General features: G+C 42.3%; 1 protein-coding gene across 1 annotated transcript; it reads left to right on the top strand.

Moving 5' to 3' along the window:
* The first annotated feature begins 1,325 nt into the window (after window positions 1-1,325).
* sim2 (SIM bHLH transcription factor 2) lies at window positions 1,326-21,154 on the top strand. The gene is made up of 11 exons (XM_031871642.1): window positions 1,326-1,500; window positions 7,938-8,020; window positions 10,858-10,947; window positions 11,160-11,268; window positions 13,196-13,281; window positions 14,828-15,027; window positions 15,324-15,430; window positions 19,274-19,421; window positions 19,514-19,667; window positions 19,884-20,208; window positions 20,393-21,154. Exons 1-11 carry the CDS (start codon window positions 1,326-1,328, stop codon window positions 21,142-21,144), a joined length of 2,229 nt encoding a protein of 742 aa, XP_031727502.1. The 3' UTR covers window positions 21,145-21,154.
* The last annotated feature ends 224 nt before the right edge of the window (window positions 21,155-21,378 follow it).

Below are 21,378 nucleotides of genomic sequence, written 5' to 3'. Positions count from 1 at the left end.
CGAGAAGGAGAAGAGCCAAGATGGAAGCTAAGCTAACCCAGCTAGGACCTGAGGCTACTCCACTACCCAGCCTCCTGCTGGCTGTCTGATGCCAGGTTGCATAAAAATAAAATCACAGAGAAATGGCTCCATCATTCTTTTCGAAACAAGCTGCACTTAACGGGCAGACCGCAGGACTGAGCACAGGACTCGAGTGGGACCAGAGGAGGTGCACTCTGTGTTTACATCATGATGCTTGGTGCCCAAACACACTCAAAGTTGATGGACAATCTTTTACCTCATGTTGAATTTTTATTGTGAAGATGTCGGACGTATCTGCCCAGAGAATTGTGGCTGTTGCTGCTGTAACCCTTATGATGCAAATTCAAAATATGCACTACAGGAATGTACTACTGTTTTTGTTTTGTTTGTCATGTGTTTGTTGTGTTACAAATGAGCTACAAATGAATTTCGGTGTGCATGCATGCCAATAAATGATCCTTGAATGAATTAACATGAAGGTTATGGGAGCCACACAGATGACTCACCTCAGCAAGTTAGAATATTATTTAGTTCAAAAACATTTGGATGGATTTTTGCTATTTGTATGAATTTTATTTCTTAACATAAACAAATATAATTCTTTATGTGTGGCTTTAGGGTAGCCTAAAGTAATTGTGTAAAGTGTGTAGCGAGCACTTTGTGGGTTTACACACTCTCTCGCACACGCACGCACACACACACACACACACCCACAGGCGCGCCCATAGAGAGAGAGAGAGAGAGAGAGAGAGAGAGAGAGAGCAGAGGTGGTCTGAGGGGTTTCCAGACTCGTTCAGTTCGCAGTCTTCTGTTGCGCTGTTATCTACATCAGGTTACAACTCGCACATGTAATAACTTCAGTTAGTGTTCTATTTGTTGTTTCACTTTTTCGGTGCGCGAGGTCGGGGGGAGCAGCGGAGCAGGAAACCTAGTGTCTGAATATCTGGCAGCACCGTGAAAACACCGTGAAGCGGACGAGGCGTTCGGCGCGACTTAGTCCGCCGTTGAACAGGTGGAGCTCGGGAGGAGTTGAACGAAGCGTCAACGGGGATGGTTCGGACACGTGCAGCTCCTCTCTGGTTTTCGGGGTGCGTTCAGCGGAGGATGGGATAAACGAAACACACGAAGTCTGGTCCGTTCCTTACAAACAGATATCCTCTCATTTACAGTTTTATTAAACAGGAATCTGGACATTAGAGACAGGAGCACTTCCCCACCTCTCAGTAACACAACTATTTGTTACACGAGTCTATGGGGAAACTTACTTGTATGCAACAATCATTTATGTGAAACTTCCAGAGAAGATGAAGGAAAAATGCAAGAACGCGGCGAAGACGCGGCGGGAGAAAGAGAACGGAGAGTTTTACGAGCTGGCCAAGCTGCTGCCTCTGCCGGCGGCCATCACCTCCCAGCTTGACAAGGCCTCCATCATCCGACTGACCAGCAGCTACCTCAAGATGAGGGCAGTCTTCCCCCACGGTAGGAACAGCCACAGAGCTGCCCGCAGAGGGACTGGGATCGTCCATTCATTTCAGATTCTGAGGACCGAAAAGGAATTATGTATTATAGTGACATAGTGTTGACATATTTAAATGATTTATAATAGGATAGTCAATTCAGGCATTCTGTGTAAGAAATACATCCATTTTTATCCAATCCAATTGAAATATGAAAATAGCTCTTCAGTTTATTGCAGTTCTAATTGCACATGTTTAGTGTATAATATTTTTGCAAATATATGACTAAATATTTTTCAATATGTAGAAAATATAGCTGTTCCGTTGTGGTTTTTAATGTGTAAGAAGAGGAATAAGGAATTCTGTAAGAAGAACCAACTTGCGGGACCTCTGTGTCGTATAAACATCCAACTAATATAGAGGAGTTTCTTTCTATTAAATTGTCTGTATGAAAAGAAAAAATCAAAATGTGTATTATGGGAAGAAATAGATCCATACACTCCTTTTGGTAGGCTGTTTAATAAGGCGTCCTCTGTAACGTGAAAGCCTACCTAATTGCTTTATTCATTTACTAATACTTTATATCAAATCAGCATTTCTACAATATATTTCATATAAACCAGCCGAAGGTATTTTCACAACCAAGTAACCTAAATGTTCTTGTAAATAGATTATATATAAAGCCAAAAGTTGTAAACCATAACGGGTGCCTGTATTTTAGTTTTAGAAAACGCCGACCTGCTAATTAATTTAAATAATGTAAGAGCCTTTTTTTTACAAAACGTTTGCCTGAAAGCTATAATAGTATGATAATAATAGTATTAGTTTGTTTTGTTATTGGTATTAGTTATTATCAGGTCTACTTTTCCGCGACGTGTCAAATGCTATATTCTCCTCGCGGTAAAAAGAAAAAGAAAAAAAGTGAGAGTTAGCTCCTTCGCTCAATCATCATCTTCGTGGGCTGTTAAACCAATTTTGTGAATTAGGGTGTCATCGAAGTGTTGAGGTTGTTTTCCCACTCTGATTAAAAGCCGATGTCTCGTTTAAACGCCTCACTCATTCATCAAGGTGAATTATTTCATTAAGGCCGCATGCAGCTCCGCCGGGCGGGTTAGAGGGCAGGCAAACAGAACCCTTCCTCTCTGTCATCACTCATAAAGTCAGAGTGAACACACGGCCCTCTGTGGCCGGGCCACCCGTTCAGAGTCCAGCGAAGCCGCCGTCGCGACCTCTTTGTCGGAGGCGCAGTAAACGCCTCAGCGGTAACAGGCCCGCTGCAACGCTCACCCAGTGAGACGTTTAATGCCCGTGAAGCCTACGGTGCGTTTAAAGAAGTCCAGAATCCCGACAAAGCTCTGCAATGCAGAGTCGTGGGACACGGGGAACTTTGAGTTATCCAGAGGCGCGTGGAAGCTCTTAATGTGATGCTTTTATGACTTCACCATCAGTTTTAATGCTCAGAAGAAAAAGAAGAGTAGACCTATCGTGTCAGTGTAAATATAGACAGACAGGATCAGACCGAGTCACTTTTTCTCGATGATCTCCGGCTGCAAATATTATTATATCCTGAAGTGGAAAAGTACGTGATAATAACTCATAGAATATAGCTTTTATTATTTTGGATACTTTTGAACTCAGCACAGCGGCCCGAAGCGCAGCAGCCTGGTTGTTGTGAGATCAGTAGCTTTATATCGGCTGCTCAGACATTTTCATTGCTATTTTTTATTCACATTGTGTCACAAATTATATCCAAACAAGTAAACTACACGGGCTTAATAACACATATGAAGCGTGGACATACAGACCGAACGGTGACAGTTTGAACGTGTGCGGCTTCGGGTTTGCATCTTGTTTGCATATAATTTCGCATTTAAATTTATTGTATGTTGGTGCTAAGATTTAGGCTTTTTATTTTGGTAACGTTGTTAGTCTGACTTATTATGGGAAGAAGAACATCGGGAATCCAGCAAGGTCACAACAAAATATGTGACGATTTGAGCTCACATATGTGGGGGTTATATAACGCTTCTGATATTTAGATACATTTATTTGGATTTAGACTAAATTATTAATTTGTGTGTGCAAGTTTTACACTTTTTATTTCAATACACAGCAATGATCTATTGTTAAGGAGAGCTTATAATTCAGTAAAAAAAAGAGTAGTGTATTTATTCTCAAAGGAGTTCATTTATTACTGAAGGAAAATAAATAAATGTCATAATTTTGCACATCATCATAGCCACCATGATGTAATTCTCAGAGATGAAAAGATAAGTATTATCTCAAACACAGTTTTAGTACAATTTAGAGGCACTGGCGCATCATTTCCATTTTAAACATTTTACATATAAAATATATTTTGCATTCAAAAAATATGTATCACTGCAGTTTAAATTATCCATCAGCCTATGACTTTGTCAGACCTGAACCTGCACACCTTCACCAAAACCTGAACACATAAGATTGATAAGAAGTACTCTTTTCACTTACGCCCATCTCTCTAACTAGTTTTGAAATAGAAAATAGGTGCATGTTGAGCTTTGGTGGTTTCATGTACTTTTTCTTTGCAACTTAGATATTCAGCATTTTGCATTCACTATTTCCCCCATACCCATCAGTGCCAACATTCCTGCAGCTCTGGTATGAAATTACAAATTATGTGAAAAGCAGAATTGATTCTACAAACTGACCTGCGTGGCAGAAACACATCTCTGCAGTTCTGTCAGGCTTTTAGCACAACTTTCTGCAGGAATCGATTCTGTAGAAATGAAATACATGCAAAAGACTCAGTCCTAATGCGGGGCATCTTTTATTCTAGATGTATGCAAATATGTGTTTGTATAGCTTTTAAAGAAGTTCATTCTTTGTCTAGAATAATCTGATAATATTCCAGTATCAGTTGAGCAATATACTCCACCACACGTTTATTTTTGAGCCCTTTCATCATCAGTATATTATGTAATGGCTTTCTTTGGATTATCAGTGTGAGAGGGACACTCTGATTGGAATCTGTGACATTGTGGGTCGGCCTCCACCTGATGAAAAGAACACTGAGATGTGGTGCGTAACACCTTGTACAGATCTCAAAAGCATCGCCGACGGTTGCATTCTAAAAAGAGGAAGCACTGAGAAGTAGCTGGGGTCATGATACGTGAGGACAGCTGGGTGTTTGATTTTGTGTGAAGCAGCACAGCAGAGCACTCTGAATGCCAGCCTGGATTATGGGGAAAAAAAGAGATTCAATTGGAACTGTCAGGCACTTAACATTTCAGTCCTTCCTGATCAGGTGATGACAGAACCCTCTGCTTCCTCCAATGTTTTCCTTGTTTCTAGCTCTTCCCACACATAACTTTATGCAAATGTTTTGCCAGTTCTCGTCAAATACAGACGCTTTTTCACTTCTGATACAGACGCACAAGGCAACATTATTGTTAGACGCTCAGAGAAAATGCTCCAGAAGTGTGAGAGTAGTGAGTGTATAACCCAGGACGGGAGGGAGTGGAGGTGGATGGGTCAAATAAACACTAGACTTTTTAACAGCAGACCAGTGTTTGAGACTGATGATTATGTCCCAAAGTTAGGTTAGTGATATTTGTGACGTGTTTTCCATACTTATGTTACGTTTTTTCCTAAGCCTAACAAAGTGGTTTTGTTCTGAAACCCAAGAAAGGCTTTTTGATAGTAATTTGCAGCGTTGACCGCGTGTTTACTGCGACCGTAGTGGAGCATCAAAGTGACGCCGAGGGGTCTGACCGAGCATCAGTGTGACCATTTGGAATGAGAACGTGTTGTATTTTTACCGCAGCCTAAAGCACAAAGTGGAAAAGTGTCCCAAGAAATGGATTCTATTGGCATGTTTGACAGAGCATGTCTCAGTTCTGTGTCCCAAAGCAACACACGCTCGTGCTCTTCTCCAAGTCTAGAAGTAGAGGCAAGGATAAGGACATAGACACACACAGTAGGTACTAGATATGACGTTTGCTGCTTTAAATAATAACTTTAAACAACTAACACAAATACAACACACTTTCAATGAGCGAGACTGCAATCTGTTGATCCACAAAATGGTGGAATAAGAGCTCTAGTCCTCTAGCCCTCTGGACCATGTGTGTCCACTCTTGTACAAAATGTTGGGAGCATTTGTTGAATAATGTGTGAAAATCTTCAGAGACTGATGGCTTATCTGAAAATGGGCCAAAAAGGTTAGTTTGTTTGAATGTTTTGTTGCTGTCTATCTGATCTCTATAAACAGATTCTTCATTTATATGCAGAAGAAGCGTTTTGGTTTCTATCTGTAGTCCGAGTAGTATTGATCAGGTTTAAGGGGGCTTTGGCTGCATGCAGGTAAACAGTCAGTGCGGAGAAACAAAAGAGGCGGAACGCATCGGCCTGATGATGATTTAGCTTTTTATTGTTTTAAAATTAGCGTGAAAACTGGCTACTTTCAAATCAATCCGGTTGTACAAGTTGTCCCTCAACTCCAACTCTAGTCTTGTTTCTTAAGTTGCTAATTGGAATGTAGACCAAAAAAAAAAAAACGTGCATTGTCACTTCCCCGTGTCTCGCATGCAGATAGTTTTGGTTTCTTTCGTCCAGGTTTAGAGATATCTGCCCCCAACCCATTACAATGGAGATGAATGGAAATTAATTTGTGTAGTACTTGAACAAGACTGTCTACAGCCATGCTAGCATCTCTGTTAGGCTGTACAAAAGCACAGCACACAGAACTAAATGCTAATGGCAGCGTGCTAACATGCTTACAACGACCGTGCTAACATGCTAATGCTAACTTGGTCAAATGTTTACCATGTCCACCATTTGGTAGTCAGCAATACAGTGAAAGTAGTTACAGCTGAGGCTGATGGGAATGTCAGTAGTTTGTGGGCATTTACTGTTTTGAGTCATAAACCAAAGTGTTGAACAAAGCAAAGTTATTGATGGAGCAAGATGAAAAGTGAAGAGTTTACCAACGTTAGTAGAGTTCCTGAAGGGGACATGAAAGTGTGCCAAATGTCACGGCAATCCACTCTAAATTTCTTAAGACATGGGATAGTCAAACCATACATTTTCCATTAGCTAAAGTCATGGATGGTACCAAAACAACCACTTCATTCTTGGTACCATCGAGCTCAGCCGATACTAGAAGGTGGAGTTAAAACACTGCCCACCATTGATTGGTCAGAGAGAATCGTCACTGTAGCAGGACACGGGTCATCTGCCAAAGCTTGCCATTTATAAATAGCAAAGCTATTATCTTTAGTTAATAGCGACTGCAACTTATTAGTCACTCGACCTGGATTTTAAAAAATCATACACTACGGCGTACAACAGACAAAGTGCAGACATTCCTCAGTTTCGTTGCTCTTGAAATGATTCAGCAAGTGTACCTTTGAAGTCATGTAGTTAATCAGTTGAAGAAAAGGAAAAATGGGGAGATTTGTAATGATCCACAATCCAAAATATCGTCTATTTCAGCGACACTTTGCAGATGAGCCACACTTCTAAAATGCTGCTAATTTTAAATGAAATGTATTTATTTATTTGTACCGTTACTGGAGAAAGTTTGTCTAAATCCCCGCCCAGACCTTCTTCAACAACGGATCCGATATCCTCTGGGGACACCGAACAAAATCTGCTATTTAGCTGTCACATACACATACACATTGCTTTATTGACTTTAATGCAGGCCTACTGTAGGCTAAGTGTACACGTAAGCATTAAGATCAATAGCATTGGATCGTAAAGCGTGGTCAGGACATTTATGGCATGGACAGAGAAACCTGAATAAGGAATACGGATCATTTCTTATGTTCCATATCATATCCCTGAAGACTTATAAAGGAATAGCATGCAAACACACTCACTGACAGACAAGGCTATGTGTTGTTTATGACACAGACCAGAGGCTGAATAAAACTGAATAAAACTAAAATATGTATCATGTGCTCTGACGGCACATATTTGGGGTGTTCCCCGAGGACTTAAAGAACATACTCTCTGCTTGCTTGTAAACAGCTAAAGCAGACGTCTCTTGGTACAGCCTGGATAACATTTCTCGTAATGAAAAAATCTGTCAGTCTTGTCCTGTATGTTTGAAATTGGACAAATCTCAATTAATGTGTATTTTTTTTCTCTTTATTTCCATCGCATGATACAAATATTTTTCCTCAAATCCTCAGAGAGTTTAAAGTTTAAAGATGCACAATATGGCGTCGTCATTCTTGTCAATGCCAGAATGTTACTGGGTTAGCGCTGTGGATGTCAGCATATCTGATGTCAAAGTTTTTCCTCAGTGGAGCAAACTGGAAATGATGCCCTTCATCTGCACAATGTGAAACTTGCATGTTTGGTGTGAAAGCCCAGTGTCTTTATCTCCCTGAGTATTTGTCTCTTGCATGATAGATGGAGTTTCAGTCTTTGTCCCCCTGGCTGTCTTACCGTGTCCGTCTCTCTCTGTAGGTCTGGGTGATGGATGGGGTCGGTCAACAAGGCTCAGTCCTCTGGACAGCATGGCTAAAGAACTGGGCTCCCACCTTTTACAAGTCAGTACAGGAAACAACACACTGTGTGCTTGCTCCGCAGTGTGCTCTCAGTGTGCACGACTATGCTATTATGTGCTGCATGAAACTGATACCAAATGATATCTCTTTGTGCTACTGTGTGCAGTGCTATTTCAAATGTTGCTTTGCTATGCTATGCTATGCTATGCTTTGCTATGCTATGCTATGCTACATTAGAGTGGGGGTCAGCAAACAGCAGCAAGTAGCCTGCCAGCTAAATCTGACTTTACACCAAATTATCAAGGCCCACAAATACATTTGAAACATCAAAGGTGTTGGGCTTCTTTATTATTCCACCATAAATATAACAGTCAAATACCGTATTTACAATTAAATACTGTAATTACAGTAGGGTCAGCCGGTGGTGCTTTAGGTTTTTTACTATCCAATTTCTTTTGTTTTATCAGGAGGTGCTGGCTTTGATTGTAGGCTCATGAATCTATCACAAAGTCCTTTTACACTGCAAGAACCTAACATACTGCAACGTGGGGCTCTGCACAGCCTGGACTAGTCGGAACCTTTTGAGGTATTCCTCCCGTTGTATTTTCAATAAGGGGCAGCAGTGGGATCAGCAATGATCAAAATGCTGCTGCCATTGTTACCAGTTTTAATTTAAATGTATCACTGCGCGTCGAACCACTTCATGGAAGCAAAAGCAGAATGCGTTATATTAAATGAATCAGTCTCTGCTGCGGATAATGAATAATCTCACATATATTTTTATTATAGCAATACTGCAAAGCTTTTGTTTACTGCAGGTAATTACACAGGTCAGTATAATACAAAACCTTTTTGAAATCACAGGTTTTGCTCGTCTTCCCACTACGTTTTTAAATCAGCAATTCCGATTATGGCATTAATGCCAGTAAAACAGAATACAAAAATAGAGGGGTTCTTATCCCATTTTCAATTCTACTTACATTTTATTTGCGGCGTTGGAGTGGTATTTAACTCGTGATGGTTATTATATGCATTATTGCACATGCACTTTTACGCACGGAAACCATGCATGTTCTTCTTCAGCGTGTCCAGAAAGGTGAATTCATCATCCGCTCTTGGCAGCTCCTGCATTGACTTTAAAACTCTTCAGTCCAGGACAGTAAAAAGTTCCCTCTGAGGAAAACTCTTGACAGGATCCACAAACTGTTATCGTGTCATGACGGGGGGAGAGCCGCGCGTTTAAAGGGGATGATGACGGTAGTGGATGTGATTGGCTACGATTGTAACAGCCTCTAAAAACACCCATGTAGGATGATGTTTGCTTTCTGATCCAAACCCTGTGCCTACAAATGACTGCCAATGCCACGTTATCACCACCATAGCCTGTAACATACTTTAAATATTAATTTTATTACCTATTTTACTCATACCGATGCCACTAATCTGACAAAACTACTACTGCTAATACAATTAGTAGGCCAAGCATATACATTCCTCCTCTCTATGTTTAGAAAGGCTACAGATATTACCTCTGTCAGCTCTACTGTGCATTATTTGTTATTTTATTTCATTGTTTTAATTTAATTTTGGCTCTGGCTTCCCCTGTGTTTGCTTTCACACTCATATTTAACCCTCATATTTAGAATTGTATTTAAGGTCAAGACAAACATTTTCGGGAAGTGTTTCTAGGATAATATTATTATTATTATCATATAAAATGATATAAAAAATAATGAATTCATCTTTTTTGATAAATAACTGTAGTATAGTGGTATATACATATAGTTTTTTTTGTAGGAAGGAGACATTTATAACAGCCATGTCACGAGCAACAGAAGCACCAACAAAGAAGACGGATAGTAAAGGCTTGAACTTGGATTTTACTCAATAGTACGACATGATTTATGGTCCAGTTGACTTCTAATAGTTAATACTCAGTGCTGTCATTTTTTAAAATAAATGTACTCTTTGTGCAGTTATAAGCGTCACGCATAACAGGTCTGCTGAAAAATGTGCAGCTGCTCTGAGGTCTGTGTGGACGGCTGAATAAGAGTTTAGAGTTGGGCCTCTAATTTCCTCTGACCATGAATATTCTGTAGAGAGTTCTGGGATGCATTGGACCGAACTTTTTAACTTTAATTAACATTCAATTGTTGTTTTAATAATTTATATTTGCTCCCTCTTAAATATTCCTGCACACATGTTGTGCCCTTAAATGCTGCACATGCTACTATGCAGGCTGCTGGTTTAAAGTACAGACTGTTCTGATAGATTGATTCCAATTAAATAAATGATGCTGTTCTATGAGTCACGTATGAGGGGTATTTGGAATAATGTATGCCATTTGGATAATATAAGCTATCAGACACATTAGAATTGTCAATACAGCTGCTAAAAATGTTAACTGCCAGTATTTTATTTTTCATAATTTTTTCTTTTATTTTATTTCATTCATTTCTCCAAAAGATTATAGTAGATGTATGCATCAAACAAAGAAAGAAGAGTGTTCGCTGCAGTTAAGAGCATGCATTCAATACCAGAACATTAAAAGAAGAACATGTAGGGAAATACAGATGAGCTGCTGATGGAGTGTTTGCACTGGGAATTATGTTTACAAATGTTTTTATAAAGAAACTTATACTGTCCAATGATTTTCTTAATTAAAAAGTAATAATAAAGAAAAGTTAGTCACGGGTAAATAATGTCTACACTAACTAAACTGCTAATGCAGAAAGGCTGAAGAAGAACAAATATGGAGGCAGGGCTGGAAACTCTCAGAATAATGCCACCATATATTCTTACATCTGATGGGTAAATACATTGGTACAGATGACTGTAAAATAGTTAACATTACTAAGTGTTTTGTTTGGCCTCCTCAGACTCTGGATGGCTTTGTGTTTGTCGTTGCCTCTGATGGCAAAATCATGTACATCTCTGAAACAGCATCAGTCCACCTCGGCCTGTCCCAGGTAAGTCCCTCCTCCATGACCTCAGTATGATAAAGCATAATCAGAGCAAGTGACATATAAAAAGTAATGTGCACACACATATTTGGGATGAAACAGTCTTTGACAGTCTGCATGGATTCAATACATTTCTGTGTTTTGTCTTGGTGAGTTAGTTGCGATGTAGCTCGTCACTGCACATTTATGAGCGCATGCTGGAAATGTGTGTGCTACAGGTGGAGCTGACAGGAAACAGCATTTTTGAGTACATCCACCCATCAGACCACGATGAGATGACAGCAGTGCTGAGTCTTTGTCAGCCCCCACACCATCACTTCTCCCCAGGTACCTAAAGAGCCTCAATCTGCAGGCTCTCGTGCACATGTCATGAATACCCGTACTGTACATTTATCTCAACGGCATAGAGGACCAGTATTTGAAACAGGCTTATCTTAGAGACAGACCTTTGTTTGCTCATTTCCCATGTTACTAAACTATTACACATGTAGCTGTTGTCTTGATAAATTAAGCTTAATGCACATTTCCACAGCTGCAATTTCCATCAGTATTACAACAGAGTCATATGGAATTCTTTTTTTCTGACAGTCTCTGTGTTATTTTCATAGTTTTGCCACCAAAGCTGTTTCTAACAGTAATAACAACTTTAAGTTTTTTTTAGTGCTGGGCAAGTTAACGCGTTATTATCACGTTAACGCATTAATTCATTAACGCCGACAATTAGCGGTATATTATCGCGCATAATATAATTTTTAACACAAGAACTGGGCAGCGAGCGGTGAACAGCTGTGTTTGTGTGGCGTCTCTTCCTTCTGCTGCCGCTCTCCCCCCCACCGAGTGACACGCCAGATCCGGAACCGTCGGGCCCTCCTGTCTCACACACACACACGCGATCGTCTCGTCACAGGATCAAACGTGACAATATCAAAATACATATTGTCGTGTTTTTGAATAAACATATAAGCACGTGAGAACAAACTGCTCTTAACTACAACTCTTTATTAGCATAACTTCCACATGCTGCACGTTACTGCCACGGTACAGACTACAGGTTCCAAGCTTCACCTACATTCCCCTGGGTCCTAAGTCCCTCCATGTACAGCTTCTTATCACCCTCTATGTACCAACGTACATTTATAACAAATACCACACATATTACACGGTACTCAGCGTTGCATATGTGTCTGACCTAAATACCAAAAAAAGCAAAAAAGAAATGATTCATTTAAATAATTTTTTTAGAGTTTTTAAAGTGTTTTTGTTTGGAATATGTATAATAAGCATATAATTTAGTTATCGCTACTGAGAATTTAACAAACATAAAAACATGACAAAGAGAGGTTTGCAGTTTTCAAGGAGTATATTTCAAATCGCATCTATTACACACATGAAGATAAAGTTGTGAACAGAATCATTATAACTATATTTTAACTGCTACTGTGTGAAGGGAATACTGCTGTTAAAAGTAACCTTATTTGTTTAAAGTGTTTGCAAACCAAATGTTATTGCACTGTTGTTCATATAGCAGTACTTTTAAAATAAAAGTGCGCAATACACTACTTTTGAATTAATTATTGAATTCTGCGCATAACAATGAGATTAATCGCGATTAAAAATTGTAATCGTTGCCCAGCACTAGTTTGTTTTAGATGATTGGATGTTGGGTCTTACAGTAACATAATAATGTCTCGCCATATGCTGCTTTGATATCGCCCGTTGTTTTTTTAAGCCTTGTGAGCCTTGTGAGCCTTGTGAGCCTTGTGAGCCTTGCATAACCCATTATTTTACTTTACAAACAATATTCCTAGACTAGAAGACAGAGTGAGAGGCCTGTATCTTTAAAATGTTGTCTGTACGGTATTCTACAGATAACTTGAAAATGATCCCGGTAAATTTGCCATGGTGCTGGAGAAGAGTGTCTGGCTGATAGTCCAAACTCAGACTCGGTCCCTGTCAGAAGCAGCTCTGTACAGCCTCTTATGTGGACTTGTGGCTTGAATTGTAGGACTGCTTCTTTTTTGTAGGTTTCCTCTGACAAAAGTGCTCGCCAAATGAATACATGTTATACATGTGTTAGAGTCATGAGGTGTTTTGAATGATGTCTACCTACAACATATAGCTTTATGACAGAATTCAGGCTGTATTCTGTTGTTGGTCCGTCTTACTACACTGGTACACGTTGAAGCTGCTAAGTAAGGTGCATATTTGAAATATTTGCGGGTAATGTCTCTGTGATGTGTGTTTTGTGTGACAGAGTATGAAATGGAGCGCGCCTTCTTCTTGAGGATGAAGTGTGTTCTGGCTAAACGAAATGCAGGACTCACATGTGGGGGATATAAGGTAGGTGCAGCCACTGGATGCTCATTTACTCCGACACACACACACACACACGATGACTTAATTTATGGTAACTTGGGGATCTGGAAGTGATTTAATTTCATGAAGTGATAATTAAACAAGTCATTGGTCATTAGCTGGCTACAAATTTTGGACATCCAGGAATATTCATCTGCCCCTCAAAAGGTCGAAAGCTGCTGTCAGATCTTTGTCCGATAACTTCAATGGATAGAAGCCCTCATACTGCACGCACACATGTGTGATGTACTGTGCTACAGGTGAGAGAGCAGCCTAAGCCGTCCTTAGGGGAGATACAGTATAGGGTACTGTTGGCTTGTTTGAAGCAACCTATGTATAACAATCCAGTAGAGAAGTGCATGCATGCAGGATGTGGAAATATCTGACCCATTGTTTTGTTTTTTATTGCTTTACTGGGCAAGTGGATAAAAAGATTAAAGCCTGTATGGGATAAAACATCAATAAAAATGCATTACTAAAAATAATTTGTTTGTTTATGCTGTATAATTAACATCAATATGTGTAATCGTATTGGCATATAAATAACAAAGTACTGGCTGTATTTAAACTTATCATTTATGTTGTAAAAAGCTATTCAATCTTTCCACTAATCAGTTTCCTCTGGCCACAACACAAACAGGGTAAAGTGACAGCTGTCTGTAGATGCACAATGTCCTTCTGCCATATGAAAGAGGTTGTTTGCTAACACTTTCCAAAACGCTTTAAATATCTTAGCCCTGTTTTACTGCAACATTCAGAAAATAGAGGTTACAAACGTCATTATTCTTTTGGCATACTGCAGCTTTGCCTCTGCACGGAGACAGATCAATCATTCAGCACTAATTGGGTGGTAGCATGTCCTCTAAAGGAGTAGCTGCTTGACTACCCGTGAACATAACAAACGGAACACAAGAGCCAGCTGGGTAAGCAGTTAGGGGGCTACACATGCACACATAGAACTGGAGTTAGATCCAAATAACTGCTATTTCATCTTCATATGTGTGGGCCTCTAACAGGGTTTGTTATTTGCATATACTAAAGGTTACGGCTGTTAGGGATGAGTTACACGCCCAGTTGGTAATTATATGCCGAGGCCCTAGGCTCAGGATCAGACAACAGGGCAAACCAGGGGCTCTTGCTGTCCAATCACAAAAACTGTAACAGCCAGCCTGAGCACTGCAGTGGTCCTACGACAACTACACTGTACAGGTCCTGCACAGGTATGTGCTAAGCATCGCGGTGGAGCATGGCCCACATGTCCCAAAAGATGCGGAAAAACCTTAACTGCAAAACTTTGGATCATAACAAAGACATGACTTTTATGTTTTGGAAGGCCAGGTTTAGTGTGCTTTGATGCTGCCAGCAAGAGCAGCAGAGCTATACTTTGGCAGCATTGTATTGGGGTATCTGAGCAACACAAGTTTAAAAAAGGTTAAGTTTGGTACAAACCCTTTCAACTTTTTCTGTCACTCTGAATCCCTTTGATTGAGTACAAGTGTAACGGCATTCGTGTCACGCTGTGGCTTCTCAGGTCATCCACTGCAGCGGTTACCTGAAAGTGCGTCAGTACATGATGGACATGGCGCCGTATGAATCCAGTTATCAGACTGTGGGTCTGGTGGCAGTCGGTCACTCCCTGCCCCCCAGTGGTATCACCGAGATCAAACTCCACAGCAACATGTTCATGTTCCGGGCCAGCCTGGACTTAAAACTCATTTTCCTGGACACAAGGTAGGACAGACCCTTTACTGAGCAAGAGGGTAAAAAGATTAAAGCAATGATGTCATGATATGTTGATGGTCCCTGTATAAAACATCAATACAAATAATCATCAATTACAAATACACCCTTTCTACAGCACATGCACAACATAACCATAAGAATATTAAAATATATACATAATATAAAATAGTTGTGTAGACTGCTGGATTGTTCACTGGACATTGTGATGCACTTGAGCACAACTGATCACAAAATCAACCCCCTGACTATTAGCTTGTGCCCTCTCTCATGTGTGCTGGAGCCAGGGTGGCAGAGCTGACAGGCTATGAGCCTCAGGACCTGATAGAGAAGACTCTCTACCACCACGTCCACGCCTGTGACGTTTTCCATCTACGCTATGCTCACCATTTATGTGAGTCCTCCAAATCCTTCGTAAGACTTGGGTGGGAGAGTAAATAGAAGTTAAGTGACAAATCGGCAATGATGAATGATCAATGTAATGGCTCAGAAAAACAGCAAGATTGAACCCCATAACATGACTCACAGGTCAAGATACAAAGTTTACTTGAAACCAAAAAACAGGCAAAGGTCAAAACCAGGTAGGCAGTCAGAACAGGCAAACTTATTCAGAAAGGGTTTGGTAGAAAATCATAAATCCATGGATCAGGCAAGCAGAACAAAGTCTGGAATATATAACAGGTGAATAGGTAAGTGGGTGATGGGTATGGCAGGAAAAGGGGTTACTGCAGGGCAGGAGGGAGTGGCTGGATCTGAAATGACAGGAGAGTTAGTATAGCAGTGTAAACAGAGCAGGCAGCAGAAGGAATGATGCAAGCTCTCCTTGTCTGGCTTGAGCCGGAAGATGGAAGGTCAGGTGGATCCTCATGGAGCGAGGAAGGCAGAGGGGGAGTGCAGCTGGGTTGATGACCTTGGTGATGGGTAAAAGAGTCACAAACCATGGAGCTAACTTCCTGGGCTTCACTCTGAGTAAGTAAGTCCTGCATGGATAACCAGACATCCTTTACCGGGAGGTAGCAGGGAGCACGAATGCAGGGTCTGTAGCCACTCTTCTGGTCGCGGTCAGAGGTACAAAGAAGAATAGAAAAGTTCTGCATCCATATGCAGCAACAGCAACCAATGAAAGCCTGGAATGAGGGACTGCAGGCCATCCATTCCTGCTCAGGAAGGAAAGGATGTTGATAACCTCAAGAGCACTGATGGGGGTAAGTCCAGTGGCAGAGCTGGGACATGTGTTATGGGCGTACCCAAAGCAGTTGTATGGACTAGGAAGAGAAATTGAGTGGGAGGAGAGGCAGTGCAGAGCCATCTCCATCTTCTGGTTCTTGCAATCCATTGAACTGAAGGTGGAAAGAAGATGACAGGCTGATGGTGGCTCCCGGGATGGTGCAAAACTTATTCCAGAAATGAAAGGTGAAGTGCGGTCAGAGACAATATCCCTGGGGACACTATAATTGCGAAATTCATAGTTTAACATAATTTCAGCTGTCTCTTTGGCAGAAGGGAATTTGGGGATAGGAATGAAGTGAGCAGACTTGGAAAACCGGTCAACAATGGTGAAGATGGTCCAGCAGGAACCTGTCAGAATTTTTGTGCTGAGAAAGGATCAGACAAGCAGCACCAACATCCCTGGTGTCTTGCTCTATTAAGACCCACCAGAAACATTGCCGTAGGAGAGCCAGCGTGGGTGTGACACCGGTATGGCATGCCAGCCAAGAAGAGTGACCCTATTGCAGATCCTGGGAGTGGAGGTTAGTTGGCACGAAGAGATGGTTAGTGGGACAGGCACCGGGAGCAGAAAACCCAGCGTTTTATCTTGACCTCTACTGCCCAGGTGATGGCAATGACAAAGCAAGTGGAGGGAAGGTTGGACAGCAGAACCTTCAGACTGGAACTAGTGAGAGAGGGATCAGGTTTAATGTTTTTGGACTGTGGGCGGAAGAAGAGTGAGAAGTTGATGAGGGCCATGAGAGGAGCCACCACTGCTCTGTACTTCCTGATAAATCGCCACTAGAAGTTGGCAAAGTGCAAGAAATGCCATAGTTCATTGTGACAAAAGGGTATGGGCCAGTCCAAGACTGTCTTGACTTTGGAAGGATACACCTGGATAATCCCTGCATTGACAAAACCCAAGAAATGACAACTCTGAGACATAAAACTCACATTTCATGGCCTTGAAATGTGAAATGTCACATCTTCAGAAGCCTTTGGAGAATGCGCCGCACATGTTGCACATGCTCCTGCTTGGACTTCTAGATAGACAAACACACAGAAGGGGCGTTTGATGAAGCAAAAGGCATGATAAGGTACTCATAAATTCCATTGGGTGTGTTACATGCAGTCTTCCATTCCATTCGTCAAACTTCGAAAACACGGTAGCCCATTGTAGCAGTTCAAAAGCAGAAGACGGACGACTGACGGGCGACTGTGGCTAAGTGGAGAGCAGGGCCGTCCTTCAATAAGAGGATCGGCAGTTCGATCCCCGGCTCCGGTTCCGCTAGTCGCATGTCGATATGTCCTTGAGCAAGACACTTAACCCCAAAATTGCTCCCGTAGCTGTGCCTACAGTGTATATGATAGATCTGAATTGTAAGTCGCTTTGGATAAAAGCGTCTGCTAAATGACTGTAATGTAAAGAAGAAATTGACTGGCCGACAGAGAGGGCTCTTTCTCTTCTCTGTTACCAAAGAGGACTTTCCATGTGGAGGGTGATCAGTGTCCAGGGAGATCCCGGGCAGACAGTTTATTTGAAATGACATCTGACCATCTCACCATTATATAAGTCATGATAGAAAGAATAAGAATCACACATACTCTCATGCTGCTATGGTTCGGAATTCAATGGAATAGTCAGCAACCCTTCTCCCTCCTTGAACCAGGTTGAACAGACTTCAAGCTGCCTCTCCTCCCGGAGTAGCATAATCGAATACTTTCTAGAGTTCTGTGGTGAATAGCTTCTCTGAGTGGCAGATCTGAGATTTTCTCTCCCATTCGGCAGTGGCCCAGTCCCTGGCCCAACTAGTAAGCACGGAGATGATGTAGGCCACCCTGGATCACTCAGATGGGAAGGAGGAAGGCTGGAGCTAGAACATGAGGCAGCATTGGTGGAGAAAAGACCAACAAGCTCTTAAATAGGGTTTTGGAATTGAGAGCCGTGGTTCAGCCGCAGAAGGTGGATGGGCTGGAGTACTAAGTGGAGGAACTGCCACCGGGTCCTGTACCATCATGGAGAGCTGCTGAACTTGTGGAAATGGCCTGGTCTTTATATACTGCAAGACTAATGAAGGAAATGGGGAACAGTCAAGTGAGAAGGAGGGCGGGGATTGTCAGGTGAGAAGAATGGCAAAAAAACGTGTTACTGCAGGGCTGGAGCGAGTGGCTGGATATAAGTGATAGGATAGTTAGCATATTGCAGGTAAAACAGAGCAGGCAGCATACATACAAGGAGCTGCGGAAGTTGTGACAGAAGAAGTAAACTCGCAAGGGGCCTTAACAGAATATTGCAAACATTTGGGAAGATCTGAGCACAACCAAGGAAATATGTAGATGCAAAAATAGCTAAGATGGTGCTGTCATCATGGCACATCTATACCACAACTATAATGTTTTATACTTAAAACACAGTTAATTTTGGCTGCATTGCATTGTGGTCTTCTAAAGCAGCTATAATTGATACTTTATGAAAATGAAATGACTATGCAAGAAAAAATATGACTCATTGTTTAGCTTCATGTTGTTTTCGGCAACAGAAGGCAACAAGTTGTAAAAACCCACTATACACTACCTGCTGAGCACCAAACAGCAGACACATGTAGAGACGAGCTGGTGAACATAATGGTGCATTTAAAGCCAGATATTTCCTTCAGGAGTTGGTAGAACAATTAGAGTTAAAAGATTATTGGGCTTACATTTGCCAGGTGGCCAGAAACATGACTCTAAACGAATGATAATGCTGCACCGCAACTACTGAACGTGTAAGTAAGCAACTGTTTGCTAACAAGTAGCCGTTTAAACTATAAAGATAAAATGGCAGTGTTTTGTTCACAGCTTATTTTTTCTGCCCCCAAGTGGCAAAAAAACGGTCATTGCAGGTTTTAAGTTACAGTCCGTTGAGAAATGTTTCTTTTGCTTCTTTTGAATGACGGATGCATAATGCTGGTTATAACAAGAGGCCCTTCCTGTATATGTCTAAGGGGCTGATTTTTCTCTTTGATCCTGATCTATGTGTTCCCTGTAGTACTGGTGAAGGGGCAGGTCACCACTAAGTACTACCGCATGTTGTCAAAGCACGGAGGCTGGGTGTGGGTGCAGAGCTACGCCACCATCGTCCACAACAGCCGCTCCTCCAGACCTCACTGTATTGTCAGCGTGAACTACGTCCTCACGTGAGTAGGTTGACTTCCCCCAGTGATTCTCCATGTAAAACCTCCAGTTCAACCAGTACGAAGATACACAGTGCCTTCCTGTTTGCACACAGTGACGTCGAGTGCAAGGATCTTCGGTTATCTGAAGACCAGATTCGAGCCAATAAGCCGGGTCTCAGTCTGACTTCAGTTCAGGACCACCGCAAACAACTCAGAACCAAAGCAGTCAAGATGAAGACCAAACTTAGAGCAGCTCACTATCCCGAGGTGGGCCTTCCACTTGGCCTACTGACTAAACAAAAGGTGAATGTTTTCACACTGGAAAATGATTTATGCCCCCCATTTTAAAGAAAATAATGTAATCCTAAGGATGTAATTTAGATCTTAAGGATTCCACTACTGCTGTAAATTGTATTTCTGTGCTTTCAGTAGTTTCTGTTTTTGTTACCTTCTCTATGCTGTTTTGTGTTTGTTTATGGATAGCAGCAGGCTGCTAGCCTCTTCCAGCCGGACCACTCGAGCTGCTCCACACAGAGGGGGCTGTGGAAGGAGAGATCCCCGTACCCACTGACCTCCTGCAGGGAAAGGAGCTCCAGCTTGAGTCCTGAAGCAGGACAGGTGTCCTGCGGCCCCACATACAACCTGACCCTGCACTACCCCTACAATCACCGGCATCTGGATGCTCAGAGCCAGCTTCCCAGCTCAGGTCCGTCCCCCCAGCTAGCTCAGCAGATCATCGGCTCCCTGCACAGCAGAGGGTCTGTTGGGTGGAACATCAACAGCCCCCCAGCAACAAATAAGTACACAGGTACACTCTTTATGTAACACAGTTGCGTTACCTCAATTAAGCCACATTAAAAGGTAGTTGGACATTCTGTACATGTTTCCTGCATTTTATCAAAAACACTGTTGGCTCCTGATGCTGCCCCTCCACTCTCTCTGCAAAAGTTCTGGTGTAATTTCAGCTTCTGAATATTGTTTTTCTTGATCAGTTCCTGTGCTGGCAGCTGACCGCAGACACCCCGATGAGATCTACCATGATTGTTCCGGCAGCACAAACCCAAATTCTACCAGCAGGCTGAAGGAAGAACCCTACGAACATTACACGCTTGTCCACAGCGAGCTGCCTGAGGTTTGTCTACACCCCCGTCCTCACGCTGCCAAGGACGGTAAGCGTTTTGGCCAGGAGGTCCGACAAAACACGAGAGGTGCCGAAGGACCTCGAGGTGTCCGGGCCGTCGCCTGCCCTTTGCTCAGCGGCCTGGTACCGGGTAAAGCTGAGCAGGGCGGCTCACTGCACGGCGCAGGCCAGCCTCTCCCCGTGCAGATGGAGTTGGAGCAAAGGAGGCGGTGTATGATGGAGGCTCCCTACAGCCATCCGGCCACAGCATATTCACAACCTGCCGATGGCCTCCAGCAGCACGGAGCTGCTGCGGAGCTGCAGCTCCGTGCTGCTGAGGAGGACAGGAGAATGTTGATCGGTATGGGGGTCGGGGTTGGACTTCCAGCCCAAGCACCGTACATGTCTTTGAACTTTCACAAGGTCCTGGGCAAACACGGTTCCATTAAAGCCCCCGCTTATAGCACACTGAGACAGATAACCGACAGCCAATGTTACCACGGCAAAGAGACGGCCTCTTACAGCTGTAACAGCCAGAGCCCCAGCTCCGGCTCGTCACCTGAGAGCCACAGACAAATCCCGCATTACATCGGCACATCCGTCATCATCACGAATGAGAGGTGACCCAGGACAGAAGCTCAGGAGTCTCTGAGTGCTTCAAAGACTCTAGCCAGGGTCTTTTCTCCTCGACGCGTCCACTTTGCACTCCTGCAGGATAGTTTGACACACAATAGGACATTACAGCTGTGAGCTTTTTTTCTCCCAATGTCGTCCGTCATATAAAAGACGTTCTATAGAATATATATGCAAAAGAGCTTTCGCAGGAAATTTGATTAACTTTAACTTTTTATTATTATT

Source organism: Anarrhichthys ocellatus, unplaced genomic scaffold (assembly GCF_004355925.1).
Source record: "Anarrhichthys ocellatus isolate YVR2014 unplaced genomic scaffold, GSC_Weel_1.0 scaffold59, whole genome shotgun sequence".
Classification (NCBI taxonomy): domain Eukaryota; kingdom Metazoa; phylum Chordata; class Actinopteri; order Perciformes; family Anarhichadidae; genus Anarrhichthys; species Anarrhichthys ocellatus.
This window is presented reverse-complemented; position numbering and strand designations above follow the sequence as displayed.